Source organism: Hetaerina americana, unplaced genomic scaffold, assembly GCF_022747635.1.
Source record: "Hetaerina americana unplaced genomic scaffold, ioHetAmer1.1.p SCAF_80, whole genome shotgun sequence".
In the NCBI taxonomy this organism is placed as follows: Eukaryota; Metazoa; Arthropoda; class Insecta; order Odonata; family Calopterygidae; genus Hetaerina; species Hetaerina americana.
In genome coordinates, this window is record NW_027287428.1 from 1,640,183 (window position 1) to 1,655,695 (window position 15,513).

Genomic DNA, 15,513 nt, shown 5'->3' on the forward strand with positions numbered 1-15,513 from the left:
GTAGAGAAAATCATGGAGGATGGCAAAGGGCTTAGTACTATCGAAGAAAAATGGGAAATGATCAAGAAAGGGTTGTCTAAAGCCGCAAGAGACACTATTGGAACCGTTAACACTAAAAGGACTAGGAAACCATGGATCACGGATGAGATGATTACAAAGATGGATGAGCGGCAAAAATGGAAGAATATAAATACAGAATTAGGCAAAATGAAGTACAAAGAATTGAACAATAAATTGAGGCGGGCAACAAATAAAGCAAAAGAAGCATGGTGGAAGACGCAGTGCGAGGATATGGAAAGTCTGCAGAGGAAGGGTGAAATCGGTGCGCTGTACAGCAAAGTTAAATCGTTATCGGGAATTGAGAAAGGGAGATCAACGATAGCAGTTAGGGATAAGGCGGGTAAGGTAATAGTTGACGCAGGAAAGATCCAAGAGAGATGGAAGGAGTATATAGAAGAACTGTATGGTAAAGAACTCAGACCAACAAAGTTAGACATTGAAAAAGAAAATGACGTAGAGGAGGACAGCTTAGGTCCAGGCATACTAGACCGTGAGATAGAAAGGGCATTAAGGGAGATGAAACTAAATAAGGCCGTGGGGGTAGATAACATTCCCGTGGAACTTTTAAAATGCTTAGGAAAATGCGGGAGGAAGAGGCTATATGGGCTGATCCGTAGTATTTATGAGGAGGGAATCTGGCCGGAAGACTTTGTGAGATCAGTTTTAGTTCCTATTCCGAAAAAGGTAAAGGCCACGTCATGTGAGGACTATAGGACAATTAGTTTGATATCCCACGCAGCTAAAGTTGTTCTCAGGATCATAAACAAAAGAATAGAGAGTAGGGCAAATGATTACTTAGGGGATGATCAGTTTGGGTTTAGGAAGGGGAGGGGTACGCATGATGCCATTGCAGTAATGAGATTATTAATCGAGAGGAATATAGAACACAACCAGGAGGTATTTGCCTGTTTCGTAGATTTCGAAAAAGCATTTGATGGAGTGAATTGGGAAAAACTAATGGGTATATTGCAGAAAATAGGAATAGGTTGGAGGGAAAGGAGGCTAATCCGCAACCTGTACATGTCTCAGGCTGCTCAGGTGCGAGTGGGGAACGGGGAGTCCGGTTGGGCAGTGTTAGGAAGAGGTGTAAGGCAGGGTTGCCCATTATCACCGTTGCTGTTCAACCTGTATGCAGAGGAAATGATTAAAGAGGCATGGGAAGAACTGGAGGTAGGAATGAAAGTGGGCGGGGAATTCATAAAATCAGTTAGGTTTGCTGATGACCAAGCTTTAGTTTGTCAGTCAGCCAAGGGGCTGCAAGCATTGCTGAGTGAATTGGAAATTCAGTGCGACAGGTATGGGATGAGAATCAATATAAATAAAACAAAGGTTATGCGATTTAAATGCTGGCACATTGATCGATGGTGTGTTTATAGCAGAATACTTAGGTATTACCAATATTTCATCTGAAAATTAGCAAGTATTGATAATGAATTTGACAAAATGCAGTATTTAAGAAGTGATTTTCTTTAGAATTGATTAGGTAAACAAATTAAGAAATTATAACCTTTCTGAATTATAAAGTAAGTCTCTGAAAACTGTGAATATCATAGTAGCCAACTTACATCAGACAAATTGAAGTATCTTTTATCAAGGACTGATAGTGTGAGAATGTGTGTAATCAACAAGCAGGAACATATATTTCTGCATATTGTCTCTCTCTCACCGCATAATTTGTGCCTGAAATTACATAAAGTCAAAAACCACTCAAAAACTTGATCAAGTTCATAACTTTTAAATATTGTTTTTATAATAATGACTTTATTCTAGCAAAATATACCTTCATTAATAATTTTTAAAGTAACACAGAATGATCGAAATACATTAATTTTGAACAGAATACATTTATTAAAATCAATTTAGGATTGCCACGTACCTAATTATATGCTTAAATTTCTCACAATTTTTATTATGTGTGTTATGTTAAGCATTTTCATAAAATGTTTAAATTTAATTATGCATTATTATTATATAAATAAATTATGTATCAAAAGCTATTTTTCTTAACAACGGCATCATATCATTCTTCATATTTATCGATTCTGTTTTTGTATTTGCTCACCTGAAGAAATGGAAAATCAGTAGTGTCAAGATTAAACACACTATACTAGAGCCACTGCATATCCATGTTAGGAGATCTATGATGAAGGCTTCATCCTGTTTTCGAAATAAAAATATATTTTCAAAATAGAAATTCTGAGCACTCTTATTTTTAGTCATTGCACAGATTTTTAGACAAAATTCTCACCTTATACTCATGCATTTGCATGAAAACTGCAAAACTGGATAAGTGCGTACAGATGCATTTTGAATGTGTTTCATTTGTGGATGCCAATTTGCAACCAGTTTCATCCCATTCACCAGTTTTCCTGTGCACCATAATTGAATATTTACTCAGCAAGTGTACACATTATTGAAAATTTATGTAATTATATTATCATGACCTATTTGATGACTACTTGCCAGAACTCTTATGGTGTATGATGATGAAACAACAGGTATTTCTGGTTATATTTTTGGAAGATGAGATAATACATTGCTGCAGAGTTTTTGCTACCACATATATCATTTCTTTTGGCTGTAAGTGTGCTGTCGGTGGTTAAATTTCCCTCCCGTTGTAGTGTTGGAATAACTGCTTCCATGCCTGAAATTGCATTTCCATCCTACCTTTCAAGCACATGGGAGGAGAAAATTCCAAAGCCAATGGGATTTTCAGGTGTTGTACTAAATACAGCATATCAGCCATGAGCAATGGCATATATGGTAGTAACAACTCTGCAGCTGTATTCCAAATTATGAAAGCATAAATACTATATAAGCATGAAGCTATACCGTCTTGAAGCAGTTCCGTAAAAAGTTTTCTTCAAGATGGTAAGGTCCAAGGTATCCAGGCTTAGGACAGGTTTTTGATGGGCCTGGCACTATGCAATACTGTAATTTTAGACCCTAACTGGCATGACACAAAATATCCTTAAACTTCATATTGTGTTGAATAATTTAACCCTGAATACCTTCTACCTCTTTTCATTTCACCCGAAATGCATATTATGTGCCTCCCTCCATCTCACTTTCCCAGCATTATCCCCTCTATTACCATCTCTTTTCATTTAAAATTTTAGGGACATATACCATGGCACTATAAATTTATATATATGGGGACATGGTAGTCCAGTGGTTAGAGAGTTGGGATCCGGGGAGGGCCTGGGCTCGATTCTGGGTGACACCTCTGGGTGCCCTAAACTTTACCCAAGTTGTTCAATTTTCTGGTACCAGATCTGCCTGGGAAACTAGAGATGGCACAGGGAAAGGAACTGCACCCCCTATCCTGATGTGTAAATAATATATGTATGTAAATAGGTGTAATGTTTCAAAATTTTGATTTGTGTAATTGACAATATCTTGAAACATTGATTCAGTGTAACTCAATGAGCCCATAACTAGGTAGATTAGTATTACAGAAGATTTTATATTTCAAAGTAAAAGTTTTCCAAAGGGATGCATATTTGAATATGCATGTATAATAGATGGTGATGCTACCTATTCATTAAAATTGGTTATGCTGCGATTAAAGGCACAGTCAGAGGAAGAAAAAATCATTTGAAAAAAGAAATATGTGGATTGTGAAATGATTGTGCAATTGCATATAGTATGATGAAGGTGCAGAGGTAAGAGGCATATTATTATTTTTAAGACACATGGATCTATGATAAATAATTTCATAAACATATTTTATACCTATTCACAGCTCATCCCGTAATCTACCATGCGCTGACAACTGATGTCTTCCAATGTTCTGACAACTGATGTCTTGCTACTCCTAAGTCATGCAAGAATATTGACATCACTCATTCAAAGTCAAACTGAATATGTAGACCACTGAAAACATTGGGTTTTAGTCCTCCAAGATTTGATATTTATGCATTTGGCAAGCATTTGAATTCCATCAGTGTAATTGTAGTTGTCTAAGGAATTGCCGAGGCGTGCACTATTAAAAATTATAAATAATCACTTGCAATGTACTGCTACATAATATTAAAGATAGCCTCACTTTTGTACTCTTGATTTAATGGAGTTTTTTAAAAGGGATTTCCACTATGTAAGGTATGCCTATAATTAGTCATACCTAGGAACCTTGCCATAGCTGCTGGTACCAAGGAATTTTGCTCCAGGTACCTTCTGGTATGGGAGAGTTAATAGTGCTGTATGCCAGGATTCATACCCTGGGCAAGAAATGGTACGAAGCACCAATTCCTTACCCCAGATACCATTCTGTAGTATAAACATATCTATTCAATTTTGATGTTTTTCTCAAAATTTAACTTACTATTTTTACCATTCCTTAAGATCAGCGTTTGCAAAGAAAAAATATAAGCAGACATAGTTTTGATGGAGACTGTTTGTGAAGACAAAAAATATTCCTATTTGTATGTAGTGAATTTTAGGATACCTTGATCTTCACAATGTACATATATGTAGAATTGTTTGAAAGCAATTGGACTGACAGGTATTAAGAGTTTTCCCTTATCAGCGATGGTTTTTACTTGCCCTGTTTTAGTCCCAAGTTTCAGAATTTGGACTTTAATAAAACATGTTAACTCCACCAATCAGTTCAAATTTGATACATTATTTAGTCGAATCTGGAATTTTTCTTCAGTTCATGCTCTAAATAAAAGATGGCATTAGTTTGTATTTCAATTTCATAGAAATTTTCATTGATTCCAGGTTAAAACTCCTGGGTAGAACATTGTTCCAGATTTACCAGGGTGACGTATTTCTACATTTCCTGGATGACTAATGATTAATAAATAAAGTTTTTACAAATGTACTCACAGCTTCATATTCCAAAACACACATTTAGAACTTCCGAGAACTGCTGTTCTAGTTTCTCCATTGTACAAATTTCTTCTGATTTTCACTCTCGTTGGTCCTCGAGCAGGGATTGAGTGAGGTAGTTCTATTTCCACAGCTCTTATTGCAACAGACATGTCATCATCTTTGAGGCTTGAGTGTTGGTGGTAGCTGCTTTTGTGTGACATTGTTTTGAAACTGTAACTAATTACTCCAGTGTTGAGTATTGTCTTGTTATTACTGAAGCTATAAATAAAAACATACCTTAATAACACATGAGTAACATTGTGTGATTTGGTAATGATTTAAATAAAAATGAGCATGCATTAGCCCTTGTATTTTGCTTATTTTCAATTCCTTTAATTTTGAGTTTAATTTGATCTATCCATTATGTGCATTAAAATTAACTTCATGGTTCTTCTCATATAAGTGGCAAGGGGCCCAAAGTAAAAGTAAGTCTTAAGTAAATCAACAAGTAATGCCTTCCAATAATTAATTCCTTCCTCTTCCACTTTGGATATTAAAAAATGGATCTATATTAATCAATGTAGATAACTGAGTGCAGTTCAGCATATTTCCAATATATTTTTAATGTTTATATGCTGTTGGTTGTGCTTTTTCTCACAACAATACCAATTCATTTAGCTTGTAGGGTCAACCTCATATATACAACTTGAATTTATCCTCAGTTACCAGTTAGTTCTTTTTATTGCCTACTGGATCAAATTCATCTATGTTTAGATGTGTATACTTTCAAAGAAGATAAAATTTTACTTGCTTTTCAGCATATATACTGGACTCCGAGTGATGATGGTTACCTGACGATGATGTAGTTACATTAACACCGGTCACATTAATATATTTTATTTTGTGGAAAATATTGCAAATTTTTGATTAATTATGATATTCCACCCTATCACGCCAGAAACATCTCTTTTTATAATGGCTGTTGCAAAAAATGGGTGAATCTTTCCTTAGATCATTGAGTTACATCAATTCTATCCTATTAATTGGTGTAAAAATTGTTATAAATGGTGTAGAATTTTGATTACATCATCATGGTCTGATTAAAAATAATCCTGCTAAGAATAAAAGGTTTTAGAAATATCTTTTTGGAATTAAACTATCCAGCCAAACCTTTTAAAAGTTTCTGGTAGGAGTTGTTTTCCATAGTTGCATGAGATAATACTTCCCACTGAAATAATTTCAAAGTTATTTCCTTGTTTGTTGCTGTATAAAACTGTTATGCTTCCATTATTTCTTCGTCCTTCCATAGGAAAAGAAAGCATGGGGTTATTACTCGCTGGTGAAAGGTCCAAAACAACATATATGGCACTATTTAGGAGCTCAATCCTTCCCATTTCATCACCAATATCGTGCACCAGCCAATTTGATATTTTCTCCCACATTTCAAAGAGAAAATCTTGAACAGCTGTACCAACTCGTGCATGTTCTTCCTAATCAGATAAAGTATATGATTACATTTGTATTTGCATAGCATTTCTATGAATAATAAATGTTAAATCTAATAATACTTACATTATCTATTTGCTCCCATTGGTAACCATCTTTTATTATATTGTTGATAACATTTCCCAGTGTGTAAATGAAACTCTTATAATCTCCATTTATGGGAGTAGTACTGCCATCTTTTGATCGCTCCTGTATAAACAGGTCTGTTATATTATTAAGCAGCTTTATTATGTGTAGCATTTCATGACCATAGAAGGAGCTATTATTGGTATATTGTTCAAATTTTTTGGCTTTATAGTTGGCTGACATATTGCTGTTTACCTAGAAAGACAAGGAAAATAATTGGATGAGTCTTGAAGCTCATAAAATCTCTTATGCATATAAACATTAAAAAATTCTTTAGCATTTTTCTGTATTTCAAAAATATATTAAAAAACAATTAGATATTTATGGCATCGCCACTTGAAGTTTTATTCCCTACTAACATTCAAATAAACCAATTTTCTGTGTTTATACAAAAGGTGTCACAACATGTAACTCTGAAATCTCTGCCTTACTTGCTTTGTGCAAAATGTTGTGGTACCTGCTTGGACATTTTGATATTTTTATAAATTATTTTGAGCAGAAATTTTCAGGCAAAAAAACCAAATAAATCTAATTAAAATAACCAAAACTCTCATAACACATGTGCATTTCAGGTTGATTTTCCAACTTCTTTTAATCCACCATTTCTGTGCAGTTTTATAGTTATGCAACTTAACTTCTGCCTTAATAGTGCCCCAACCTTAAATTATAGGTTGGCAGATTCTTTGAAAACAAAATTCTCTCTTTGTGTTTTGTAGGTGACAAAACATGAATGCATGTGTGGTGGTAATGCACTTGCATAAAAATTGAAACTTGGAGGCAAAGTAGCGAGCACCAAAATTAACTGAATTTTACCATAATACCTAGTAGTGTTTTTGCATCACAATGAAACAACTGAGGATATCCGGAGTGAGTTCTTGCTATTATAAGCACTACTTATGCAAAAGTAAAGACATGTAGATCTTATTTTTTTACATTTTGGCTTGGCTCTAAAACGATATAAACAATGAATTTATGGGAAATATTTAGTTGATTGATTCTTTTTCGAACATGGGCCAAGGATTAGCATCTCAAATGGGCTGTTAATGCTAAAATATGGGATATTACAATTAGCTCACCATAATTATAAAATCAGAGGTGTAGTGCAAATTCATGGGGCTAATGTCGAAGACTTGGCAAGCTGGCTTGAAATGCTAGTGGTCCTGGCCCGTAAGCTTTAGTAGATTGCTGATCCCTGATTTAATCTCTTTGAAACATTGATCAAGTGTGCCACTATAAATGGTTTTTCAGTGAAAACTAATTATATTATCCAGATCAGAAAACCAGTTTTAGAAAATATCACCTGATTCCTAAGACCGCTTCAAACACTGCTACCCTTAATTTCTCATGTTTTTTAATCCTATTCTTATACCCTAGAGTATTTTTTCTTTCTTGTTGGCATACATTTCTTATTGTGCCCTTTACCACTCAATGATGACCAAATCATTCCACTGCTCCCTTTTTAAGCATGAAGTACTATATTACATGTCACTGCTTAGACAATAATTTTCACCACCTGAGTTGGTACCTAGTTCAGCATCCTTTCTATTATTTCTACCCTCTTAGTAGAACTGTGTTAGTTAATTCAATTGTGGCAATGGGTTTCTAAAAGTAAAAATAAATAAATAAATCTTAAAGACTTGTGATGTAAATGAAGCATTTTAATTATACAATATGTTATTTCATCATATTTTTAACCATAATGAATATGTCCAACTTTTCCTTCCGTAGATTAAAATGCATATACCTACTTATGAAATATTATGATAAAAAATATCTTTTGATGTGTTGCAGGTATGGTAATGTAGTCATAGTAAATATTTGAGAATGAGTTTTTACCAGTGAATCCATCCAGTTATTATGGCAGTTAGAATAATCTGGTGTTTTTCCAATAAATGACAAACCAGTTGTTTCACATTTCCATGAACACACTCCATCTGCACCGATGGGGCATATTGATAAGGCTGTTCTTCCAGCACACGCCTCCCAAAAAGTACCATATTTGTCTTTCTGCCTACAAAACTTGCAAACTTTTTCTGTAGTAAAGGTTCCTGTTGAAAAGAGCACTCTCATTATTCCATTGTATGCATCAGGATGTCCATTAATTGACAATGAATGCTGATTATTGTCTGTAAAAATAAAATAGTAATTTATAAAGATACCTTACTTTCTATATAAGTATATTTCTCTCATTTTTGTAGCTAGGAATCTCTACTCTGAAATACTATTCTTTTGTATTTGCCTTTAATCCCAGGATTTACCACAGTACTCATATTGCAGGATTTATATTAGATTTTTGAGGCCTCAAGAATTTAAATTCTCTATATAATGAGTAAATAAAAAAATAATGGTTTTCTTAAATCAATTCATGTCAATGCATGAGGCCTATCACCTTAAAAATTTTCAAAAGGTTTGATGGTTTTTATAGGTTTGATGACCAATCATTTAATGGCACCTCAAACAATTTTCAGCACACATTTATTGAAATAGGAAAGATTTCTCAGAGGCGAAAAAGAGAAAACCAAAATCCAAGAGAGGAAAGAGTACTGTTTTCAGCTTAGTTTTCAATATTCATTGCTTCTCAGTGTGTTTGGACTTATTTTTTTTATAGATTATTAATATGAATTGTTTGCTTTATCACTATATTGTTTTCCTAATAAAAAACTAAAGGCTTCACCTACTTGTTGTTGTCATTATTGGTTTTTGAACTGTTGATGAGGTAATTTCAGCATTTCTGTTAGTTGTTCCTGGATTTCCTCCTGTGGTTTCAAATTCCTCAGTGGTGATTTCCAATGTTGAGGCTAGAGAAAAGTAATAGGAGAATGGGATCCATATGCAATGCAGAGTTGGTGGAGGCATGTAAATCTATATGGAATCTTAAATTATGTATGATTTATTTGTAAAACTTTTGTATTCTTTAATAATATGGGTTTCTTTCATGGCAAACAACTGGTTGATAATCACTCAATGAAGCTATCCCAATGGAAAAGAATATTAAACCTTATATTTGTAGGCATTATGGTGTTATTAGAGGAAGAAGATCAGTTAAATCAAAAAAAACAGAAGAACCATTATGGGCTGTATGGTAATATTGAATTTTGAAGAGTTAGGATACTTTTTTGTACCTGTCAAAATTCACTGCCAGTTCACTGTTGAGCGGTTCTCTGAAGTACAGCATTTATCACCATTTATTTAAAGGTTAAATGATTTAATTTAGATGAAAACATATTCAGATATGCATCCATTCTAATGCCTTTTACTGATTTAGTAACTTTACCATACAACTCATAATGGTTCTTCTATGTTTTCATTTTAATTTAAGTGTACTTCTTCCTCTAATAACACCATAATGCCTACAACTGTAAGGTTTTAATGTGCAGATGAGGTAATGTTAACAGAAAGTGAGAAATCATTACCATTGGTCGAAAACAAACTTGTTCCCTCCTGAGTTGTCTTAGTATGCTTGGTAGTAGTGGTGGCTCCCCAAATACATCTTTCTGTGGAATCTTGAGTTGTCACTGGAGTGCTTGTTGGAGTGATAGCTGAATGTGCTAAAATTATTAGAGGAAGAAGTTCAGTTAAATTTTGAAAAATCAAAGAATTAGCGTAATCAGTGGTATGACAATGTTCAATTCTGAAGAGTAAGGATACTTTTTTGTAATGGTCAAAATTCAATACCTGCTCACTGGTGAGCAGTTCTGTAAAGTGATGTATTTATTGCTTTGTAAAAAGATGTAATGATAGCATTTAGATGAATACCATGCCAGGCTGAAAATCCATACATTTTATTGTTGTTTTATTACTTCTGTATTGATTTCAATGTGCAGATGAAGTTTATGTTAACAGTGAGAAAGGAATTATTACCATTGGTTGGAAACAAGGTTGTTCCTTCCTTAGTCGACTTCATAGACTCAGTGGTAGTGGTGGCTGTTTCAGTGGATTCTCTGGCATTTTGAGTTGTCATCGGAATGCTTGTAGTTTTATCTGAATTAGATAAAATTATTGGAGGAAGAAATTGAGTTTAAAACCAAGGAATAAACATTATCAACTGTATGACAATATTTTATTCGGAAGATAAAGGACACTTTTTGTACCTGTCAAAATTCACAGCCTGTTCACTCATGAGCAGTTAACCAAAGTGTTGTGTTTACAATCGTTTTTTAAGGTCTAATGATTTATATTAATGTATTTATTCATGAGAAGTTAACCATTTTACAAATTTCCTCATTTACTTTGTGGAAAAGGAAAACAATGGTAAAAAACGTATAACTTAGAACTATCTAACAGTCTTGTTTATGCCTTGATTCGAATTCCATAAAGTATAGCAATAAACAATCAAAATAACAAAAAGAACTGAAAAATAGTTTGAGAGCAGTCTTTTTAGTTTAGAACTAATATTCATCATTACGTACCAATTTTTCCAAAGTATTTAAAGACTGTTCCTAATTTGAATATATAGTTGAGTAATATAATAAATGTGTGTTGAGTGTTATCCAATTTAAGGGTATGACTCTTGTAATGATGATTCCAACTAAAAGAAGCACATTCCAGTAAAGATCTAACCAATGATAATTACAGACACCTTAGGCAAGATATATCCTTAAAATCTTTACAAACCTTAGATGTGAAACTCAAAATATTTTGAGTCTTAACTGCAATGTGCTATATGTGAATAGTAAAACACAGTTTATTGTCAAGTATCAGACATGAACTTATTCTTTCATGGGTAATTTCAAATAAATGATAAGCATTTAAGATGAATTAATGATGTAATGAATGAGATTTAATTTGGATGAATACTACAACTAGGCTGAAAATGCACATATTCTTGTGCAGTTTTTGACTAATATTGATTTGATGCATAGATTAAGTTTTGTGTTAGCAGTGAGTAAAAAAGTATAACCATTGGTTGTAGGCTTGGTTCTTGGTCTTTGATATGGCTCAGTAAAAGTGGTGGCTCCTCCAATACATCCTTCAGTGGAACCTTGAGTAGTCATTGGAGTGCTTGTTATGGTTATAGCTGAATGTGCTGAAAATTTTAGATGAAGAAGTTCAATCAAATTAAAAAAAAGGCAGAATTCACATTATGAGCTGTATAGCATATATCTTCAATCCTAAAGAGTAAGGATAGTTTATAATACTGTCAAAATTCACTGGCTGTTCGCAAGTGAGCAATTCTCTAAAGTATTGTATCTATCCATTTTTTTTAAGGTCTGTTGATTTACTAGTTTAGATGAAAACATACACAAAAAATGCATACACTCAACTGTTTTTTACTACTATATTGCTTTTAATGTATACATGAACTTAATATCAACAGTAAGTGAGAAATGATTACCAGTGGTTGAAAACAAGGTTGTTCCATCTTGAGTCATTTTCGTATGGTTCGTAGTAGTGTAGGTTATTCCAGTGGATCCTTCAGTGGTATTTTGAGTTGATTTCGGATTTCTTGTTGTAGTTATAACTGAATGTGGACAAATTAATAAAGGGAGAATTTATGTATGGTGAATATTGATATTGATCAGCGTTTTAGTGTTCAATTTGCAATGTTGTTGCAAATTTTTTTCTGTTAAATACACTCTTTTTTAAGGATTGAGACATTGCTCCATTTTATTATTTGAAGACATTTTTAGTGATTCATTATGTTATATTTGTGTGAAATATTAATTGTCTCACAAGCTAGTAATCTGTAAATAGATGTATCACTGATCTATGAGAGTATATGAGAAATGAATGTTGTGTGGAAATGATAATATGTAATAAAAGAAAATATTTAGAGAAAACATTTTAAATCTTAATTTGTATGCTAATTGTTTTTAATAAATTATTTGCAGAGTTTCAAAATTGCTACTGATTATTGTTGAAGGGTCTTTTGTACCTGTGGTTGTCATAATCTAAGCAATTAATGAAAGTTTCTCCGTGCATACATTAATTTAGGGAGATGCAAGGTGATTTTCACAATACTTAGGAATAAAATTTGTGAGGATATGCCAGTGCTGAATTTCATATACCAGCAACCTGTTTTTATTTCAACGTATTTTCATTCCTCACTGTGCAAAAGCTCTAATTTAATTTTCCTATAAATCTTTAAAAGGCAACATTTATGCACAAGTGCATAAATGTTGCCTTTTAAAGATTTAAAAAATGTGCAAAAAAACCAGGCTTATAGCTACAAACAGTTGTTGGAACATACCAGACTATATGTTGATGTTCTTGAAAAGTTAAAGGTTGGTAAAGTACTCAATTTCACCTTCTCAAATTCATGGGAATTATTCTAGCATTATTATCTCCTTCGGAGATATATATATATATATATATATATATATATATATATATATATATATATATATATATATATATATATATATATATATATATATATATATATATATATATATATATATATATATATATATATATATATATATATATATATATATATATATATATATATATATATTTATATCCGATATTTTCTAGAAAAAAATATGTCAATCCAGTTTTACTTGGGATTATAAATTACCAGTTTCCAGTAATTAATTTATTTGTCCAGTGGTACTAAAAAAGATGTTAGCCTTTCAGAAATCATTTTATTTATCACATCAATGAAAGGCCGCATCACTTGGCTGCTCCTAAAAAGTGCTATACCTGAATGGGGCACTCTTCATATTCTGATTACTTGCAATATTTAATCACTCATTTGTGATATGTTCTATGAGATTTTCATTTATCAGTTGTATGAATTCACTACCATGCTCATGGGGTAAATCAGATTGCTATCATTTCCTTTTGGTGGAACCCTCCTTGCCTACCTCTGATCCAGCACTACTAATTTTGGGTCAAAATAATGATGCATACATATATGTTTATTGTTTATAATGAGTATAAGTAAGAGTTTATAATAGTTAAGGTTCTTAAAAATATGTTAAATGCTTTATAAAGGCTGAATTTAAGTTAGTAGTGTATCCAGGGTGATATAGTTGGGGAGAAAAATCAAACTGACATTATGCAACCCACGCATCACACAAATTCTGTCATCACCATTATACTCCATTAAAATAAAATACTGACACCTTTGATTCATAATTGAATGTCATTTTTTAAGGTGTGGTTCTGTGTGGTTCCTTTGAATACCAATACCTCATGGAAGAAATCCATAGTTTAAATGAAAAATTATAAACTCTCAAAACTCATTTTGTGATAATCATTTCCAGAATGAAACTAACTCATAAATATGATGGAAATGATAGTAAATAAATGATAAAATACAATGGTAATAACAATCAGTAAATTTAACTTAATAGCCTTTTATATTTCATGATTGATTCACCCTCATTTCTTATTCCTTACTGTGCAACACTACAGGATAAAGGATTTGTTCAAACAAAACATGTTTAGGAGTCCATTATTAAATAGACTGCATTTAAGTTTTCTAAACTTTCAGCCTTATCAGCATATCATAATATATGTAGAATAATAGGACAGGTGATCAGTAATTAGGTTTTACTCCTATTACAGTTACAGGGTACCTGTAATAGGTGTAAAACCTAATTATATTGGATAGCATTAGGTAGAATTTTTGTAGTCATTTAATGAGTTGTATTCCGAATCCCTCCGTAAAGGCATGGCACTTGGGTATGAAATTTAAATTGTTAGTTAGCAACACATAAACTTTGTATACATTTTGGAGAGTGGTAGGGTGCTCATGTGAGGGATTTTTAAAGTGACTTGTACAGGAGGAGGAGAGGATCAGATAGCAAAGTAAGAAGGGGGTAATGTGAGGATGAATTAGGAAATAAATAGTTTAGAGTGTAGGTGTTGAAATAAAGACATTAGGCCTAGTGGGTATGGGCAAACAGTTCATTGTGACAATTCCCTGACCTCAACTAAAGGTTTGGTACCCTGCATTAAACATGGAGGATAAAAATACATTGTCGTCATCCTCCACACTCTTTCTATGCCAAGAAATCCCTCCAGCTCTGAAATTAATTGAAAGTCAGTTGTTCTTTGTAAAGATATATGTCAAATTGGAGTTACGAGGTTAAACTGCCCCCCTTCCCCCAATCCTCCCATGTGTCTTCACCATCAACCTAAACATTTTTGCTAAATATGCATTCAAAGAAGACCCAGGAGAAGAATACCTCATTACATTTGGTTTTTGTTTTTTACTGTGGCTTGTATTCTGAAAATTAGGATTGTTACTTGAGGTTTTTCAAAGTTAAGAATGAATTATCATAATGAATGAATTATCATAATATGAATTATCATAATTCATTCCCCAACATCCTTTAATATTAGTAAGGGAATTTCACACTTATCAGTGATGATAGGTGTTACTTATGCTATATTTGAAGGGGAAAGTCATTTATTTTTTTAAGTTGTTCAAATGGACAGACACAATTAGTATCTCTGTATTTCAATTAATATACTCATAAGTATTGTTGCACTGTATTAATGGTCAATTAATCTGAATTTCACTACAGAAACAATCAGTTAACACAATCGAATGAGAGGTGGATGATGAATGTATTAATCTTAGATCCATTGATTTTTTACTTACCATTGATTGTATGTGTTGAATTAAGGTCTGCCATCTCTGAAAGAAATAGAATACATATTTACATTTTATATTCCCTTGTTAATAAGATACATATGTAGTGCATGTGCCTATAAAGGTACCATCCACATCTAAGGACTTGCAAAATTATGATATTAAACAAATATTTCCCTATCAGACAAGCTTTCAGCAAATATATTCAATCTTGACAAGAAACCTTATAGGGGATTGTATGTTACCTAACAAGCAATTTATATTATTCAGTTTATCAATATCCCAAATATGGAATTGATTTTTCCAATTAACTGGCATGTGTGATATATTAAACTTAATAATCACCTTCATCTGATTTTCTGGATCCATAGTTGTTTACAGTAGTGTCTTTGACTGAAGTGTTTCCATATGTAATTAGGGTAGATGCTTCTGTTTCAATGGTATTCTGAAAAGATTGG

At 32.8% G+C, this 15,513-nt stretch overlaps 1 protein-coding gene across 1 annotated transcript in view; it reads right to left on the reverse strand.

Annotated features, from left to right (window-relative positions):
- LOC139698271 (adhesion G protein-coupled receptor L2-like) overlaps nucleotides 1–15,098 on the reverse strand; it is a 29,879-nt gene extending 14,781 nt beyond the window's left edge. The window contains exons 1-10 of the mRNA XM_071597146.1: nucleotides 15,065–15,098; nucleotides 11,408–11,533; nucleotides 10,369–10,488; nucleotides 9,939–10,055; nucleotides 9,186–9,305; nucleotides 8,344–8,633; nucleotides 6,448–6,702; nucleotides 6,209–6,365; nucleotides 4,184–4,280; nucleotides 2,309–2,429 (exon numbers count right to left, since the gene is read on the reverse strand). Of these exons, the coding sequence (XP_071453247.1) occupies nucleotides 2,309–2,429; nucleotides 4,184–4,280; nucleotides 6,209–6,365; nucleotides 6,448–6,702; nucleotides 8,344–8,633; nucleotides 9,186–9,305; nucleotides 9,939–10,055; nucleotides 10,369–10,488; nucleotides 11,408–11,533; nucleotides 15,065–15,098 (1,437 nt within the window). The remainder of the gene's footprint in view (nucleotides 1–2,308; nucleotides 2,430–4,183; nucleotides 4,281–6,208; nucleotides 6,366–6,447; nucleotides 6,703–8,343; nucleotides 8,634–9,185; nucleotides 9,306–9,938; nucleotides 10,056–10,368; nucleotides 10,489–11,407; nucleotides 11,534–15,064) is intronic.
- Nucleotides 15,099–15,513: the final 415 nt, after the last annotated feature.